This window comes from Meriones unguiculatus, chromosome 10 (assembly GCF_030254825.1).
Source record: "Meriones unguiculatus strain TT.TT164.6M chromosome 10, Bangor_MerUng_6.1, whole genome shotgun sequence".
Lineage (NCBI taxonomy): Eukaryota > Metazoa > Chordata > Mammalia > Rodentia > Muridae > Meriones > Meriones unguiculatus.
This window is the reverse complement of record NC_083358.1, coordinates 112,331,093-112,348,936: the sequence shown is the minus strand read 5'-3', so window position 1 is coordinate 112,348,936 and position 17,844 is coordinate 112,331,093. Positions and strand designations below refer to the sequence as shown.

The 17,844-nt window shown below is 47.7% G+C and overlaps 2 protein-coding genes across 4 annotated transcripts in view; both read right to left on the bottom strand.

The window, feature by feature from the left end:
• The window catches only part of Tdrkh (tudor and KH domain containing), a 29,111-nt gene extending 25,981 nt beyond the window's left edge, over positions 1–3,130 (bottom strand). For both annotated transcript variants that reach the window (XM_060393144.1, XM_021663426.2), the window contains exon 1: positions 2,990–3,130. The gene's annotated coding sequence lies outside the window, so the exon portion shown is untranslated. The remainder of the gene's footprint in view (positions 1–2,989) is intronic.
• A 2,341-nt stretch (positions 3,131–5,471) lies between these two features.
• Lingo4 (leucine rich repeat and Ig domain containing 4) lies at positions 5,472–17,831 on the bottom strand. Of its 2 annotated transcripts, none has more exons than XM_060393143.1 (2): positions 17,064–17,831; positions 5,472–14,835 (listed from the first exon to the last, which is right to left on the bottom strand). In XM_060393143.1, exon 2 carries the CDS (start codon positions 14,749–14,751, stop codon positions 12,970–12,972), a length of 1,782 nt encoding a protein of 593 aa, XP_060249126.1. In that variant the 5' UTR covers positions 14,752–14,835; positions 17,064–17,831; the 3' UTR covers positions 5,472–12,969. The 2 variants fall into 2 exon arrangements, with proteins under 2 accessions (XP_060249126.1, XP_021519100.1); XM_021663425.2 differs by having other exon boundaries at positions 5,472–14,761.
• Between the last annotated feature and the right edge of the window lie 13 nt (positions 17,832–17,844).

Genomic DNA, 17,844 nt, shown 5'->3' with positions numbered 1-17,844 from the left:
TCCCAGCCTGTGGGCTGGGGAGATGGCTCAGTGTTTAAGAGCACTTGCTGCTCTTGCAGAAGACCCAGGTTTGGTACTCAATATTGAGGTATCAGCTCACTACAGTTTGTAATTCTAGCTCTAGAGGAGCCAATTCCATGTTCTGGCTTTTGTGGGTATTACATGCACATGGTGCACTGACCTACACACAGGTAAACACTCATACACAGAAAATACAAATGACATCTTTTTAAAAACTCCATCTAGTAGGAGAAATGACACTAAAATAACTAATGCCATGATAGTGCAAAAACAACAGTGAATGCATAGAAAGAAGTTATTTCCTAGATAGAGCATATTAGAAAATCATCTCAAGATACAGTTCATGGTGCTGGAGGTAGTTCAGTGATTAAGTTTTATTTTCTGGTCTTACAGAGGACCTGAGTTTGATCCCCAGTACCCACAGCAGTTAACTGACTGCATATCTGACACCCTTTTCTGGCCTCCACACTCAGGCACACATATACATAAATAAAAGCAAATTAAATCTTGGAAAAAGATGATTCAGCACATTTATCTCCTGCCAATTTACTCACACTAATAACTACTGAGTATCCAATATGAACTTGGTTCTGAGGACATAGCAAACAAGACTTAGCTGCCTTAAAGGAGCTTTCTGGATGACAGGGAGGTGTGTATTCCCTAGGTGAAAAATCAAAGAAATCTAGCTCTGTGTTTATTTATTTATTTTTTTTTACAACTTATTCATTTTATATCATGAGTGTAGCCCCCTCTCTCCCTTTCCCCCAGTCCACTGTAAGGGGGAGTCCTCCTCCCCTGCCATCTGACCCTAGCTAATCAAGTCTCATCAGGATTGCCTGGATTCTCTTCCTCTGTGGCCTGGCAAGGCCGAATTGCCAGGTGGAAGTGATCAAAGAGCAAGCAACCAAGTTCATGGCAGAGGCTGCCTCTGCTCCCCTTATTTAGGTACCCACTGAGCTGTCAATGGGTACCTAAATAAGGGGAGCTTATTTGGATACTGAGCTGTCAATTGGCTACATCTGAGCAGGGATTCTAGGTCCTCTCCATGCATGGTCCTTGGTTGGTGCATCAGTCTCTGCAGGTGCCCATGGGCTCAGCTTTTTTAGCTTTGTTGGTCTCCTTGTGGTAGCTTTATGTCTTTTCATGCTCTTTTTACAGTATTTTGGTCTCATAATTCATGTTTTATGGCACAGAAATAAAAAAATTTAAGAACTGGGATGGATCATAAAGACATGTCTGTCTATTCATGTAACAACTGGGAAAACTGAGGTTTTGAAATAAAAGGATTTTCTCAAGAGCACATAGCTGGTTCATCATTTCTTGAAAATGCAAGGGAAATAACTGTTTTGAAGGCCAGTCATGATTGTATCTCTTTATAGAGGCCCACAGCACCAGTTTTTCAGGTTTGAAACTATCAGAATCATAGTCAAAAATATCTGATATTTTTCTGTATCTGCATCCAAATTTCCTAAATCCTGAGCAATCCATAAGGACTTTCACAGTACAAACATACTTTCATAGTGCATGCCAAGCTTATAACCATTCCTAATTGTATTTATTTATCTGTATCTGTGTAAGCGTACAGGCATGTATGTAGAGGCTGCAGGACATCATTTGTGAATCAGTTCTCTTGACAACTGTGTGCCAAGACAGAGGAGTTGAAGGTGAGAGGAAGATTTTGTGGAGTTGGTTCTCATCTAGCTTTACATTGTTTCTGGAGACTGTGTGAATCTGGTTTCTCTTTGCTGGATTAGCCATCTTCCTGACCCCTGTAATTCTTGATTAATGGCTGTCTGTCATGAGAAGAATGAACTGAAAGCAGTAACAGTGGGAACAAAACCACTAGATGGCTAGAGCAGGTATCAATAATAGAAAAATCAGAGTATGAATTGGTGGTATGAATATTTAGCAATTGATTTATGGGAAGGTAGAAGGCAAAGTCAAATAATTCGTTGTAAAATTTCTGAATGGGACACCTGGTAGATGGTATGTCAGAAACACTGATGATTTTTGTGGAGAGCGTGTGTTACAGGGTGAATGTTTGTGACAAGGACAAGTTTGTTGGGTAAACTAACTTCAAATATTGCACATAAATTCGTGCTAAGTGAATTACCAAGTGATAGCATAAGGAATGGGTTAATGAATTCTTATCAGGCAAGCCAACCAGGATTTTACTTAAAACACTGGTGAGGACTGAGCCTGGTTGTGGCAGCATGTGCTCATAACCCCAGCACAGAAGTGGTGGCAGAAATATCTGGAGCCCAAATTCATCCAAAGCAAGTTTAAGGCCACCTTGGGTGACATGAGAGCCTGTCTGGGAGCTGTGGCAGTGGCCAGTTGTCCAATTCCCAAAATACCAGTACCTGAAAGGTGGAGGCAGAAGGATTGGCAGTTTAAGGTTGGCTACAGAAAAGTTCTTGGCCAGTCTGGATAGACTACATGAGACAGTGTCTCAAAAACAACCAATCAAACACTCAAACCAGCCAACCGACCAAATAAAGAGAAAGGAAGACTACCGGAAATACATTCGATCCAAAGTGGACTGTTGCGGCACTTGCCTGTATTGAACCTCTGTCCAGAGGCAAAGGCTGGGGGAGCTCCAGTTCAAAACCAGCTTGAAACAGACCCTATCACAACCTAATAACCAAACAGCTACTGGACTAAGTTGGGGAAGGTAAAAGGCAAAATAATAAAAAGCCCCTCGTTTCAAAAACAGCCAGTCTAGGAGTGCAGAGTTGTGGTGAGTGCCTTACCAGTCCTGGAGGCCTAGCCTCCTGCGGCCGGAGCCCGTGTTCCGCATCTGGTTACTAGCTCCCAGCGCAGGTGTCCAGACGGTGACCGGAGGGAGGGCCTCGACGCCCCGCGCCTTCCCGACCTCCAGCCCGCCACTTCTGCCTCCCAGTTGTCCTGCTGCCCACCGCCTGGCCTCTCCCACGCCTCAAACTCCCCTCTCGAGCCCCGCCTTTACCGCTCCTCCAGAGTCGCGCGCTCGCCTCGCACCTCACCAGACCAGCGCCGCCGCCGCCGCCGCTCCCTCGCTCTCACCGCGCCGCAGTCCCGCGAGTCGCTCTTCAGCCTCCGCTTTCCCCGCCCCCGCGGCGCGCCCGCACCAATCAACGCTCGCCTTGAAGTCCGACCAATCGTGTTCGTTCGCCGCAGCCAATCCTCCCGCGGGCTGCCGTGAGCGACCTGGCTGAGGCGCGCCGACGTCCAATTACCCGGATGGAAGTCCAAGCCCCGCCCCCACCGCGCCAGCCAGTTAGAGCCGCGCGTAGCAGATGCTGTTAATGGAGCGTGCACCTTGCCGAGAATTAAGTAGCCAATTAGAGGCGCCTGGAGACCTCTAAGCCAATTGCAGAGGAGGTTGTGCGGCCTCAACCGGCGGGGGACTTCGGCGCCCCGAGGCTCCGGGTGTTTGGGTTGTCGTGGGCGACCCGGGTCCTGCAGACTCGCCACACAGCGCTAGGGGAAGCCGCCTCCTGAGGGGAGGTGCGGCGCCGCTCATCTGTTAAGAATGAGTTCCTGGATCACCCCCCACCACCCCTACTTTGGCCTGGGGACGGGCAGGCAACTATGCTAAAGGAGTGAAACGGGGGCGGGCGCTGCGGCGCACGGCGGCCGAGCCCGGACCCGCCGCACCGTGGCCACCACCCGGGTAAGGGCGCCCCGGCCCCGCGCAAGGGCAGGCTTTGGCGGGCAGTACTTTTCTTGAAAAGCTGAATTCCAGCTCGTTCCGGGACCGTTAGGAACGGTTGGCCCTGCTGCCCCCTTCCCTGCGGCGAGGGGCACAGTCGCTCCGAGTGTCAGGAGATGCTTTGCACTGTCCCAGTCGTGCCTGGCGCGTGCTGAGCACTCAATAAACGTTTGTTGAGTGAATACGACATTGTGTCTGGTCATTCAGAGGTCGTTGGGTCGGTTTCCCCGTTACGACGTTATTCTAGGGACAGGGGCTTGCTGTGTTGCCCATGCTGTCCTCAAATTTTCTTTGCTCAAGGTCTTGAGTAGCTGGGGCTTAGAAACATGCTCGCCTTCTAGTCATTCAAAAAATATATATTTGGGTAAATAATACATGCACCTTCTAGAAGATTCACAAGTAACGAAAGGTTATTGTTGAAAATGTCTCTTCAGAGGCAACCAGGACAACCAGTTTTTTTTTTTTTTCTTTTTTTGGGGGGGAGGAAATTTCACAAACCATTCCATAGTTAAACTACGTATAAATGTATTTTCACACAGCTGAAAACATGCGATATATACAATTTTAGAACTTCTCTTTTACATATTCTAGAAAGCTTTTCATAGCAATGTATCTCTCTGCCTCATAGTTAAATCTCAAGATATGACATGGATATAGAAGATGTATTTACCTAGAACTTTTACATAGTGTTTATTTTGAAGCATACTTCACTTTGCACTTTAAAGAATTTTAAGACGAGGTGTAGCCCTGGATGGCTTGGAACTCTCTGTCTGGACCAGTTTTGTTTTGTTTTGAGACAGGGTCTCTCTTTGTAGAGCAGGCTGGACTCAGAATCGCAGAGATCCACCTGAGCATATAGCCTATATGCTCTTATATGACTTCATGCTAAACACTCAGTGACAAAAACATTAGTTCAAAGGATTGTGTCTTGTTACTTCATTTGGATGGACACAGCTTTGCAAAGATTTTTCCGTGAATGTTTTTCCAATTTTCAATTAAAAATATTTTAAAAGTATTTGATTTAGTATTGCCAGATTCCCTTCCATAGATGTTTAAGAAGTTTTTGCACCCATCAGACATACATGAAAAGGACCTGTTTGATAGCATACTTATGCCATATGTTGTCACACAGCTTGATTTTTTTTTGACAATCTGATAGTGGAAATTGCCATGTCATTCCAATTTTATTTTTTTATTTCATTTATTATAAGTAGGGTTGTATGCAATGTTCAAGTGCAATTGTATTTTGTAAATTGTTTACATGCTTTGTTAATATTTTACTGGTTATTAAGTCTTAATATGTGTTCATTGTACATAAGTTAGAAATATTTCCCTCTTTTTCCAGTTTCCATTTTTATTCATTTAAATATTTCTTATTTTATGATTATAAGTGTTTTGCCTGCATGTAAGTGCACTATGTGTGTGCCTGGTGCCCACAGAGGCCAGAAGAAGGCTCTGGATCCCCTGGAACTGGAGTGACAGGTGGTTGTGAACTGCCATGTAGTTGCTGGGAATTGAACTAGGGTCCTCTGAAGAGCAGTCAGTGCTTGTAACTGCTGATCCATCTCTCCATCCCCTAGTCTATGTAATTTCAAATTTTGTTTATGGTTTTGCAGTACAAATAGCTCTTTGTGTATATGTGTGATGTATGCACATGTTTGTTTGCATGGGTGCATGTGATGTGCAGGGTGTGTGTAAGCCAGAGGTCAAACATGGAATACATCTTCCGCAATCATTTTACACCTGGAAAAACAAGAAGAAGCTGGGTCTGGTGATGCATGTCTTTAATCCCAGTACTCAGGAAGCAGAGGCAGGTGGATCTCTGAGATCAAGGCCAGCCCGGTCTATAGAGTGAGTTCCAGGATAGCCAGGGCTACACAGAGAAACCCTGTGTCAAAAAAAAAACAAAACAACAACACAATCCAAAAAACCCAAACAGGGCCTCTCACTGAACCTGGGAGTAGTGTTTAGGCCAGGCTAGCTGGCCAGTGAGCTGCAGAGACCGGCCTGTCCCTTTACTTCCTGGATACAATATCACTCCAGGCTTTTTGTGTGAGTGCTGCCAATTTCAGTTTAGGTGCTTGTGCTTTCAGAGCAGGCCTTTAACTGGCTGGACTATCTTCACAGCCCCAGTAATTTCTATGTAGTTGAATTCATCAACATTTTTCATAACTTTTGGGTTTCATGTCACATTTAGAAAAGTCATTACTTAAAATTATTTTAAAAACCCTTGTTTTTTTAAAAAAACATTTTGTTTTTGTGAATGTATAAATTTTTGATTCTTCTGGAGTTTATTTTGGCATAAAGATGTGAGATATGCAACTCTTCATATTCTCTGTTGTTTTTTAATACTACCTTTATAATACCCAAATTCACACATGTAGTTGAATATTTTATGAGTATGAGTATTTTATCTTCATGTATATCTGTGCACCGTGTGCATGCCTGGTGTCTGAAGAGGACAGTTCCAGGTCTTCTGGAACTTGAGTTAAAGATGGTTGTGAGTACCATGAGGATGGTAGGAATCAAACCCAGGTCCTCTGCAGGAGATAGCAAGTGTTCTTAACAGCTGAGTCATCTCTCCAGCCCTCTCTTTAGGCCCATTTTGTTCCACTGATCTATTCATGTTCTAATACCACTGATACATGCTATATATTTTTGACACAATTTTAAAAATTAATTTATAGTACATGTACAAATGATAAATGAACATTTTGTTGGTTTGTGACAGGATCTTGTTCTATAACCCAGGCTGGCTTGGAAGTCACTATGTAGTCTAGGGTGGTCTCAAACTCAAGGCAGTCCTCCTGCCTTACCCGCAAGAGTTCTGGGAATACAAACATGAGTTGCCATATCTGGCCACTAAATATACATCTTGATGAGCTTTCAAAAATGAAATCGTTTGTAAGCAGCACCAAATCAAGTAGTAACATTACCAGTGCCCCAGAAGCCACTCATGAGTCCCCTTCCTGTCATTACCCCAAGTGGGAGTCAGGGAGCATGTCCTTTTTGTGTCTAGCTTTCTTTGTTTAGGTTATTTCAGTGGGATTCAGCATTACTGTATATACATTTTCTTCATTTATTCTCCTTAACATGTCACATTACATGGTGAGAAATTTCCACAATTTACTTTTCTTGCCAATGTTTTTTTAATTAAAATCATCTATTTTTAGATTAAAGGAGCATTGTTGTATTTATGATACAGATTCTTCCTGTAGGTTTAAGTCTTGGATGTCCCATTGCTGTATTGTAAAGTTTTCATCATGTAGGACTTGCATGTGTCTTAAGAGTATTCCTAGATCGTTGAATGTCTTGATTGCTACAGCAATTTGAGAATATTCCATTTTGCTTTCATGTGTATGTGGGTATATTTATGCGAATCTGGGTAGGATCAGAATTCAGGTTCTTTGCAAGTGCAGCGAACACAGCTTAACTGCTGAGCTATCTATCTTGTCTTAAAAAAATTGTTTAATTTTTTAAATTTAGTTGTTTTTAATTAGTTTATTTGTTGTGAAGTTGTGTGTGAATGTACAATGTGAGTATGTTGGTCAGAAAGTGTGTTTGCTTGACTGTGTTATAGAACGCTGTGGCAGTTAGAGAAAAACTTGTGAAAGTTACTTCTTCCATCCAGCTTAGAGGCCCAGGGGGTGGTAGGGATCAGGCTGCCAGGCTTGGTGGCAGTTGCCACTACATATTAAATCATTTCGTTAGCCACTGTAGCCACTTTTTAAATTAAAATTGGTAGAGTATTTAAATCCATGATTATTTTATAGGCCCATCATTTTCCAGCTCCAGTGCAGGTGAAGCAGATGAAGAAAAGAAATGAAATGGAAGTTCAAAGTAGGAATTAAAAACTAAAATTATAGCAGAGGACCGTGTTTTAGAATTTACTTAATAATTTGTGCATGTGTTACAGGACGTGTGTGTGTGTGTGTGTGTGTGTGTGTGTGTGTGTCATGCTCCTGGATGGCACATGGGCACATGTGTTACAGGACACGTGTGTGTGTGTGTGTGTGTGTGTGTGTGTGTGTGATGCTCCTGTATGGCACATATGTTACAGGACGTGTGTGTGTGTGTGTCATGCTCCTGTATGACACATGTGTTACGGGACACATGTGGGAATCAGTTCTTTCCTTCCACTATGTGGGTTGCCTGGGCCGAATTCAGGTCACATCAGTCTGGAGGAATTCCTTAATCAGGGTATTGTTACTTTTCAAGGGCATCATGTCTCACTGTCTGGGTAGGAAGTTTGAGGAGCAGAAAGAAGGAGTGAAATGGCTTCAAATGAATTCCCAAGTCACTGTGAATTTTAGATTTGTCATCTCATTTCCCTCGGGAGCCCAAAGGATTGAAGTTTTGAGTTGCTGGGTTGGATAGATTGTGATCTCTTTCATTTCCAACTCCTAAAAGTCTGTTCTCTTTCCTTGGAAGGCTTCTGAACAGACTTCAGGAGCCTGTAGGTAAGCTGGGATAAAGTCTCAGCCCATCAGGGAGAGTTTTTATTCAGTAAGGCAAAGCAGAAAGCAGGCTTCAGGGGATGGAGTTCACTGCTCTTCTGGAGCAGTTCCCAGCACCCACATTGGGCCACTCACAACCACCTGGAACTCCAGCTTCAGGGGAGCCAAGGCCTCAGGCCTCTCTGGGCACCTGCGCATGCACATGGCCGCACAGAGATGCACATACAATTAAAAAAAAAAAAAAAAGGCTGACTTTGGATAGTATGGGGTTCTAGGCAAAGGTAGCCTGGCTACAGAACTCTGACTCAGTGTTCCTTTCCCCAGTCAATGTAAATGACCCTTTCAACTGCTGCTGTGCTGGATAATCCTTTGAAAAGCAGCACTTACCTCTCCTTTGCCTCCCACCCACAGTAGGAGCTACAGCTTCCTCCCCCATCAATCAGATTTCCACCAGAAACTAGTAATTGGCACCAGGAGGCTTACTCTTGTCATTTATGCTGATGCTCTGCTATCCTGTCTTGATATGAGATTGATCAGGAGTCCCAGGAGGGAGATTCTCAGCCTCCTCCTCCACCACACTCTAAGGCAGCTGTTCTCCACCTTCTTTTTTTTTTTTTTTTTTTTGTTCTCCACCTTCTTAATGCTGGGACCCTTTAATGCAGCTCCTCATGTTGTGGAGAGCCCTAACCATAACATTTTTGTTGCTACTTCATAACTGTAATTTTGCTACTGTTCTTAATTGTAATGCAAATATATGTATTTTCTGATGGTCTCAGGCAACTTCTGTGAAAAACAGTCATTTGACCCCAAAGGGTTTAGAACCCCCCCCCCCCCAAGGCTGCCTCCCACTTGGTTTCCTTTATAAAGCAATTTAGAGGAACAGGATTTGTAAGCTGCTATCCTGAGATGTTGTCCATCCTGAGTTACCCTTATGTTCCTCTTTAGAGTAGGAGTCCCACCCAGAGGTCCCTCACCTGTCCCTGAGAAATGAGTACTGGTAGAGGCAGGGGACAGGGACCACCACAGCACCTGCTGTAGCATCTCTGTTACAAGGTAACCCTTTATTCTTGTTTTTAATGGACCCTGGGGAGCAAAGGCAGCCTGAGCCCTCACCTCTGCTTTACCTCTGCAAACAGGCTTCCAAGACCAAAGACCTTCAAATGAATTCCCAAGTCACTGTGAATTCCCAAGTCACTGTGGAGTCTGTGCTTGTTTTGGAGTGACTGGATAATAGGAAACATTTACTGTCACTGCTTGCACTAGGTAGTATCAAGAGAAGCCTGTGACCCAACGGTGAGGGTGTTGCTTTGCAGGGCTTTCATCCTAGAATAGTATCTAGCACAGCAAAGAAAAGCCCGATGTTAGAAATTAGAGAAAGCAATCTGTCAGGAACCAATATGGGAGAACGCTGAAATGGTCCTAGAGGGCTTTGGGTCTGTTCTCTCAGCCTGTGAGCTTTGATGCTCTTCCAAAATGGGAGAAAGGAGGATAGGATTGGAATGGTTTAAGAAAGTCCTTTCCAGGAAGGGGCATTCGTGAAGAAGGGGAGGGAAGGTGGGATTAGGAGGGGAGGAGTGAGGGGTTTATGGGGGGATACAAAGTGAATAAAGTGTAATTAATAAAAGTTAAAAAAAGAAAAGAAAGTCCTTTCCAACAGGGGTAGGCAAAAGCTGGACAGAGCAATGGATTCAAATGACTCTGGTTGTTTTACCATACTGTAAGTTTCTTTCTTTTCTTTCTTTCTTTCTTTCTTTCTTTCTTTCTTTCTTTCTTTCTTTCTTTCTTTCTTTCCCTCTGAGCCATCTGTCTGTCTATCTATCTATCTATCTATCTATCTATCTATCTATCTATCTACATATCTATATATGCTTCCTACGTATATGCCTACACACCAGAAGAGGGCACATCCCAGATTGCATAGATGGTTGTAAGCCACCATGTGGTTCCTGGAATTGAACTCAGGATCTTTGGAAGAGCAGACAGTGCTCTTAACCACTTAATCTCTCCAGCCCCCTGTAAGTCCCTCTTTAACCCAAGAGTTTCTGAAGTTAAAACCCCTGAAGTTTTAATCATGATAAAATTCTTTTCTGGGAGACAGGCAGTCTCTTTTCGTCTGTCTGATGCCTGGAATTTTTGCTCCTTTCTGCAGTCCTTGAGGCAGACAGATTACTAAGAGATGAGAGGGATAAAAAGGAGTAAAAGCAACGTCCTGAGTCAGGCACATCACAGTTACAGCAGAAAGGTCACAATCAACAGGTGGATCCAGACCCCCTTAACAGTGGAATGGTTAGGATATGACACCTCACTTTTCTCACAGCTTTATGCCCTACAACTGAGAGTCTGTTACAAGAGCGCAACAGTGACTTTGGTGGTAGAGCAGAAATGGTGGATTTCTGAGTCAGTCACCTCTGAGTTCAAGTACAGCTCCCTTATTAAGCAGCTCTGTGCACTTGAGAATCTTAATCTAATTTACCTTTAGGGTTGGTGTGAGGATTAAACAATCACACACACACACACACACACACACACACACATACACACCTTAGCCTGTGCAATCACGACTGAGCTAAGAGCACCCTTCCCAGCAGATCAGGTAAAAGACTCACTTGTAGATTATCAGAACAGCTGTGGAAGTGCTCAACACAGTAACTGTAAATGAATGGGCTTCACTTGTCCAAGGTTTCCTGGGAAAGCTATGCAAGAATATGGATTGGGGTGGAGGTGGAGTGGGCATGGTGCCACATACCTTTACTTGTACTTTCAAGGCAGAGGCAGGCCTCTGTGAGGTTATAGTCAATTTGGTCTATGTATCAAGTTCCAGGCCAACCAGTGAGACCTTGTCTTAAAAGCGGGGAGTAGAGGTTGGGAGGGAGACTGGAGAGGTGGTTCAGTGGTTAAGAGCACTTGATGCTTTTGTAGAGGACTTGGGTTAGGTTACCAGCACCCATAGGTTGCCTTACAGACATCTAAAACTCTAGTTCCAGGGATCCAATGTTTTCTTCTCACTTCTGTGGGCACCAAGTACACACACACGGTGCACATACATAATACATACATGCAGACACATACACATAAAGTAAAGAGATAAATCTTAGAATAGGGGTAGTGGAGAACAACCCATAGGCACCTCCTAGGTCCCAACCTAATAAGCTCCTGGTAGAAAGATGAGGAGAGGAGGAGGCTGCTGAATGGCTCTTCAGACTGTGAGGGCATGGAGGAGCTTGGGGTCTTAGCGTTGCCTATGTCTCAAGAATGTCCTTTTCTCTGGCCTTTATCTATAACCCCTAAATTCCTATAACCACTTCTAGCCCTCCCAAGTGCCCATGTCCCCTCAAATCCAGCTTTGCTGGCTCAGTGACGCCAGCTGTTCTCACCTGTCAGGGACAGTTTGAGCTAGGACTTACTGCAGTGAGCAGTTTCCTGAGAGCAAGGGCAACAGCAGCCGCTAAAAAGCTCATGGTGGCATACTTTTTAGCCTGAGGTGGGCAAGAACCCAGCAAGGAGGAGGGAAACTAAGGACACTGGGTAGATTCTGCAGCCAAGAGAAACCAACTCCCCGGGGCTGCATGACTCTCCACTTGTCAGCCCCTCCTCCTATCCTGATGTCCCCCTTTCCTCCTCCCCCTCGGATGCTGATGCTGTCACTCTGAGCACCCAGCATTTTGGGCTCTGCTTTGTCCTCTGTTGGAAGCATACTGTAGTAGTCAGCAGTTCTACTTCTGACTCCCCTTCCTCCCTGAGGTAACATCTATCCAGGGACAGCGTGCCACCGGGACCACACTAAATCCAAATGGGGGAGCAGAGACTGATGCAGAAGCACCCCTGCAGCTGCTGCCCTCTTCCTTCCACTTCCCATTGTGGCTTGCAGAGCTGCTCAACCTTGCACATTCTGTGTTTGTTAGCCTTTTCTAGGAGTTCCCCTCTGGCTTTCCCCTTGCCAAGCACACTTGGGATTTGTAACCCTGGAATGATGGAAGATGTGAAATAGGAGATTTCTGAATAGGGATCCCTGTCAAAGATGGAAGAATCTTGCCTTCTTTGTCTCTAGAGAGCAGAGTAAATGGGGAAGCATGCAGACCGAGAGGGTTGAGGAGTGCTGACCTCTGCAGGCCTTTGTGTCTCCTCACCCTTTGTGTCAGACTTAGTGAGGCAGAAGCAAGATGATCAATAACTGAAATGGGAGGAAAGGGAAGAAGTAGACAGAAGTAAAGAAAGTTCCAGAGGTCATGTTTCATTCTCACTGCCCCTGTGGTGGCTTTTGACAGTCAGGAAAGTGGTGGAGGCTCCTGCAGACAGCGTGCCAGAGTGTAGTCAGGCCACGCTCTCAGGCATCCTCTGGAGCCCTTGGCTCTAGTCCCTTCCTGTGCCTAGGGGCATAGGCTGGATTGGATACTGGTTAACAGAAAAGAAAGGGAGACTCTCTGCCTGATGAGCAGACTCTAAGAAGCTTGTGATGCATCCCAGCTCCACTTCTGAAATAATCTTGTGGTTGTTTGGTAACTGCTCCTAGTTATTAAAGGATATACATGCATGGCGAGCAGCCTGGAGCCTTGTGTGTGGGTGCCGGGTGGGGGCATCCTGGATGTGCTGGCGATAAGGTCCCTATCTGCAGCTCCCTGGGGCCTCAGGGAAGAGGCAGCAGTGCTGGCCTCAGACTAGAGCAGCTCTCCTTAACGCAGGTGACAGGTGTGGGAGGACGTGCTGGTTAGCATGAAGCTGTGCTTCAAGAGACCTTAGTCCTGCCTTTTCCTTTGCTTCTGAAGTGGACCCGGGCAGTCTTCAGTGTGGAAGGAAAGATCAGAATAGCTTGGCAGTGACCCGGTTACCCCCGGAGTTCTTATCCCCAGAGGGCCGAGGTGCCACAAAATCAAAAGTCATGTGGTGCTTGACTCGTCCCTTGCCCTTACTCCAAAGAGCGATCAGACCGAAGCAGAGGGTCACTGAGGTGAGGAAGGGGAGAAAGCCCACTGCCAGCACCATAGCTACACCCCTGCTGTCCAGAAAGAAAGGCTCTGGGATTGCTGGCATGGTGATGTTGGGGTCAGAGAGAGTGCCATTTGGTGGTTCAACTTGGATGACTTCTAGCCAGGTCCTCAGGGAGTCATTCCCAGCGACATTACTGACTACACAGACATAGGCCCCCCTGTCCCGCAGCTGCACGGAGCGGATCTCCAGTGTACCGTCTTCCAGGACCCTTACTCTCCCAGCCCTCCCCAACCAAGCTCCATGAGGCCTCATCCAGGACACAGTCGGGGCTGGATCCCCATCTCCGGAGCAGGAGAAAACAGCATACCCACCCTCCTCTGCAATGACCCATCGAGGCCCAGACTTTCGGATCAGGGCTGGTTTGCAAGTGAAGTGGCCTGGAGGCAGGATGTCTGAAAACTCCCTTAAGCTCTTCCCTTGGACATGCTGGGGGCCAGCACAAGCAGGGGGGGATGTACCGAAGTCCAGGCGGCGGCGGAGGCGGAGCAGCCAGAGGAGGCGGCAGTCACAGGTGAGGGGGTTACCGGACAGCCTCAGGGTGACCAGTTTGTCTGGAGAAGGGAAAGCTGTTTCCTCCAGAGTCTGAAGAGCATTGTCTGCCACATCCAGCAAGTGGAAGGCAGTCAGGCCGTGGAAGGCGTGGGCAGCGATGGAGGTGAGGCAGGCGCCCGACAGCCTGAGCTCCTGGAGCCGGACCAGGGGGCTGAGCCTTCGGGCTGGGATGGCCGAGATAGGATTCTGAGATAGATCCAAGACGCGGAGGAAGCTCAAGTGGTGTAGTGCTTGGAAGGGTACTGAGCTCAGATTGCAGTGGGTGATGGCCAGGCTGCTCAGGTTGAGCCCAACCAGGCTCCCCGGGTCCAGCGCCTCCAGAGATGGCCAGTGGTGGATCTCCAGCTCCTTTAGTTGCCTTAGCCCTCTAAGTGCCCCAGCCGGCAGCCTCTCAATATCCAGTTCTCTAAGCCTAAGACCTACCAGGGCTGGGAGCTGGGCAAGGGCGAGGCCAGGCACTGTGCTGAGGTTGCAGCGTTCCAGGGTGAGGGTACTTAGCTTGGCCAGCCCAGAGAAGGCCCCTGGAGCCACGAACACCAAGTGGTTGTCGCCAACCTCCAGCTGCTGGAGGCTGCCTAGTTCACCAAAGGCTCCATCTAGGAAAAGGACTATCTGATTGAGGCGAAGGTCCAGCAGCGTTAGGGCAGACAGACCTGAGAAGATCCCAGCACCCACAATCCTCAGCCGATTGCCCTGTAGCCTCAGGGTAAGTAGACTTTGTAGGCCATGGAAGGCCCCAGGCTCAAGGGTGGAGAGCTGGTTGTAGCTGAGGTCCAGTTCTTGGAGGTGGCCCAGTCGGGAGAGCATGCCCTGCTGAAGCCCCCACAGGCGGTTCCCACTCAAGTCCAGGAGCTCTGTATCCAGTGGAAGCCCTCCAGGGACAGCGTCCAGTCGCCTGTGGGCACAAAGTACTGCCCGTGTCTGGGAGGTGCAGTCACACACAGTGGGGCAGCTACTGAGGCTCCCTCCAGGCAGGAGGAGCAGGAAAAGGAGTGGGGACCATGGGAGCCAAGCTTGCTTTGGAGTGGTGGCTGCGTCCATCCCCTGAGGCCTGGAATAGATGATGACATGCCTTCTTTGGAAAGTGGCTTCAGAGGATGGTGACCCTGCGCTCCACTGAACCACCTTAAAGGGGAGGAAAAGTGGCCTGTCTGTCTAGATCTTGCCAGCCAGTGTGGCACATACATGCCGTACCTTAACAGGAAATCTCACCTTCGTAGCCATGGATAACTGCCCATGTACTTCCTATGCATGGTCAAGCTGGTTTCTGTGGTGGAAGCTGGAAGGGAAAAAATTCTGCATCTCCCTGTAATGAGCTTTCCCCCTGTATCTATGAGAACAGGAATACCTGGGGTCCTGTCTCCCTGAGATCTGCTCTCTGCAAACTCTGCTCTGTTCTTCTCACCCAGTTCTTGTTCTTCCATATTTTGTGCCTGCAGCTTTACCTCAGGCTCAGGGAGATCCCCATCTAGACTTGAGTCTCTGACCCTGCTGACTGGAGAGAGGTCATCATCACCTGGACCAAGTCTCCAGAAGCTAGGGGCATGCAAGCTTCAGCACTGCTTCAGTTTCTGCCCAAGGCCCAGGCTCTGGACTAGCCAATTTGGTGTCCTCAGAGTATTTGTGTGGATGACAAGCCTCGCTGTATATTATCCATGGAACAGAGTACAGGGGCACTAGATGACGAGACTGGGAATTCCTTACAAAAGCCCCAAGGGCAGCACCTCTTCCCTTAAAGATGGGGTTGTGATGTGGAAACTATCAAAAGAATGCTCAAATTTTGCATGGGGTTTTTCAGCTCTGAGCTCCTCTTACATCCTTCCTTACTTGTGTTTTGATTCTCGCTTGTATGTGCTTCCGAGAGAGAACTTTCATCCTTTTTCACCTGAGCTGCCCAAGAAGGCACAATAAATGACTTGTGAGCCAAGGAGCCATGGATAAAGAGGAAGAGACGGTACATGACCTGATGGGTGGGAGGAAGGGAGCCACTGGCTAGCATAGCGGACACCTGGATACAGGCAGTGCTCAGCACCCATCTATATAAAGTGGGTTTCTGGGTACCCAAAGACCGGGCAATAGCAGGAGATGGTGACCATGGTAACTGTTGGAGGCTGGACAAAGTGATAGAGATGGAGGTATCTTTAGTGTTGAGTGCCTCTGCTTGCCTTGCTAAAGCAGTAGGGACCACAGAGAGGAGGAATATTAGAGTTAGAAAGAGATGGCAGAGGGACAGGAGCAGAAGCAAGCTGCTACTACTGGAGGAAGCCTGCTGTGTTTCCCCTGGCCGCAGGTCCTGCACCTCTGGACTTTGGGGCTTCGGTTTTCTGTGCCCTGTGGAGTCAGCTTTCTTCTGCATGCCCTATTTTTCTCCCATGTGGGACACAGAGGGAACTGTGACTTCCCTTGCCTTCCTGTACTCTAGGAGAATAATTCTGGAGACTCTCCTCTAGCCACTTCAGGGGACTCCAGCAGATGGGAAACCAAAGAGAGATACCAAGTTCAATCTTCAGTGTGGAGGACAGAGGGAAGAGCAGGGGGATGAGGGATGCAGAAAACTGTTGTGAAGTGACTTGGGAAGAGGAAAAGTGGCAAGGGGCAATGGCTGCTGTCTCCCTTCCTGCCCCTTTCACAGCCTAACAGGCATCACTGGTGTGCTAAGAAGTCTCAGCCTCTCTTCTCCCTGTGCCTGTTCTGGGAAGCTACCTGACAGCTAGCTCTTCATCACTGTTGCTGCAGTTCCTGTTCATCCCTTTGCTCTGCATTAAGCAAAAGTGAGGCGCGTGAGCCAGCTCCCTCCCTTCTGCTTCCATTGAGTTTCCTCTTTGTCCCTCCTGGCCCAGTGGCTGGGGGACTTAGGGTCAACATCTTTTATTTAACCACAGTCTTCCTTTGTTATCCTCTATGGCTACAGGACTGGCCTCTGGTCACTTTACAGGAAGAGATGAATGTTACAAAGCTCTTCCCGGGGTCTGGAGTCTCAGTCATTGCTCCTCAGGGCTATGGAGCTTTCTTGTGTCTGTGTGACAGCTACAGACCTATAGGAACACATGTCTACTTTCAAGTGCATCAGACCAAGGCATGGGGACCTGCATGGTGAGAGAGATTTTTGGAGTATCCACACTGACTGTGGGGGAAACCTTTCTAGAAGTAGGGGTAGGAGGGGTGGTCTCCTTGGCATCTCCCTACCAGGGGTACCCAGGACATTTTAGTTTTCCAGTCACGAGATGAGTGGTTGGCTGGCTGGAGGGTGCAAGCTCTCTTTCCTGCACTGGCACACTTAGCGTGGCCTTGTCTTTGAGAATGCCAGGGGAAAGGGCAGCTGAGACTTGCGCACAGAGGGCAGGGGCACTTACCGGAGTAGCTGGAGGGTGGCATCAAGTTGGGCGCTGCATCGCTCCAGGGCTGGGGCCTGTCCCATCCAAGCTGCACCTTGGCTTCTCCACCTCCCCTGTGTGTCTGGCTCCCCGCTCCCCACTGCCCGGCAGCTTGCGGCATCAGCCGCCAGGCAGGACTGCTGTGGCTGCAGCTGCCTCTGCTGCTAATGCGGCCGGCTGCGCTGCCAAGACCGAGCGAGAAAAAAGAGCCAGAAAGCATTTCTCCTTTCCCCCCTTTCCCTCCTCTTCTCTCTTTTAAACCAGAATGAGTCTGCAGCAACCCTGTTGGTGCAAAATAAATAAATAAAACAACCAGGGAGGGCTGCAGCCAGCGCCACTACGGGATGACGAAAGTCGGAGGAAATGAAGAGGGGACTCTGGGCTGGGGCAGGGTCTGCTACTGAGACAGCCTGGGAAGCTTGAAAGAGTTCTGACGTCCTGGTTCCTCCTGGGGAGCTAGAGAGCGCTCAGGACGCTGCTTCCACAGACTCTAGTCTCGTAGATACAGGCAATTCTGTTCAACCTCTGAATCTAAGCGGGCCTGTGGGCATCATTTGTCGGAAGTTCTCAGTCCAGAATATCTTCCTGCAGTTCAGTTTGTCATTCCTCCTGCGCCAGTCAGCTGAGCACGAGTTTCCAAGTCTCCTGGGAGGGACTATTTAGCTTGGGGAGAATCTGGCGGGAGGGGGGGAAGGGGGGGACTAAAATTCTTATAAAACAGACGAATTGCTGACTCGACACAGGAATAAGAGTGCAGAGC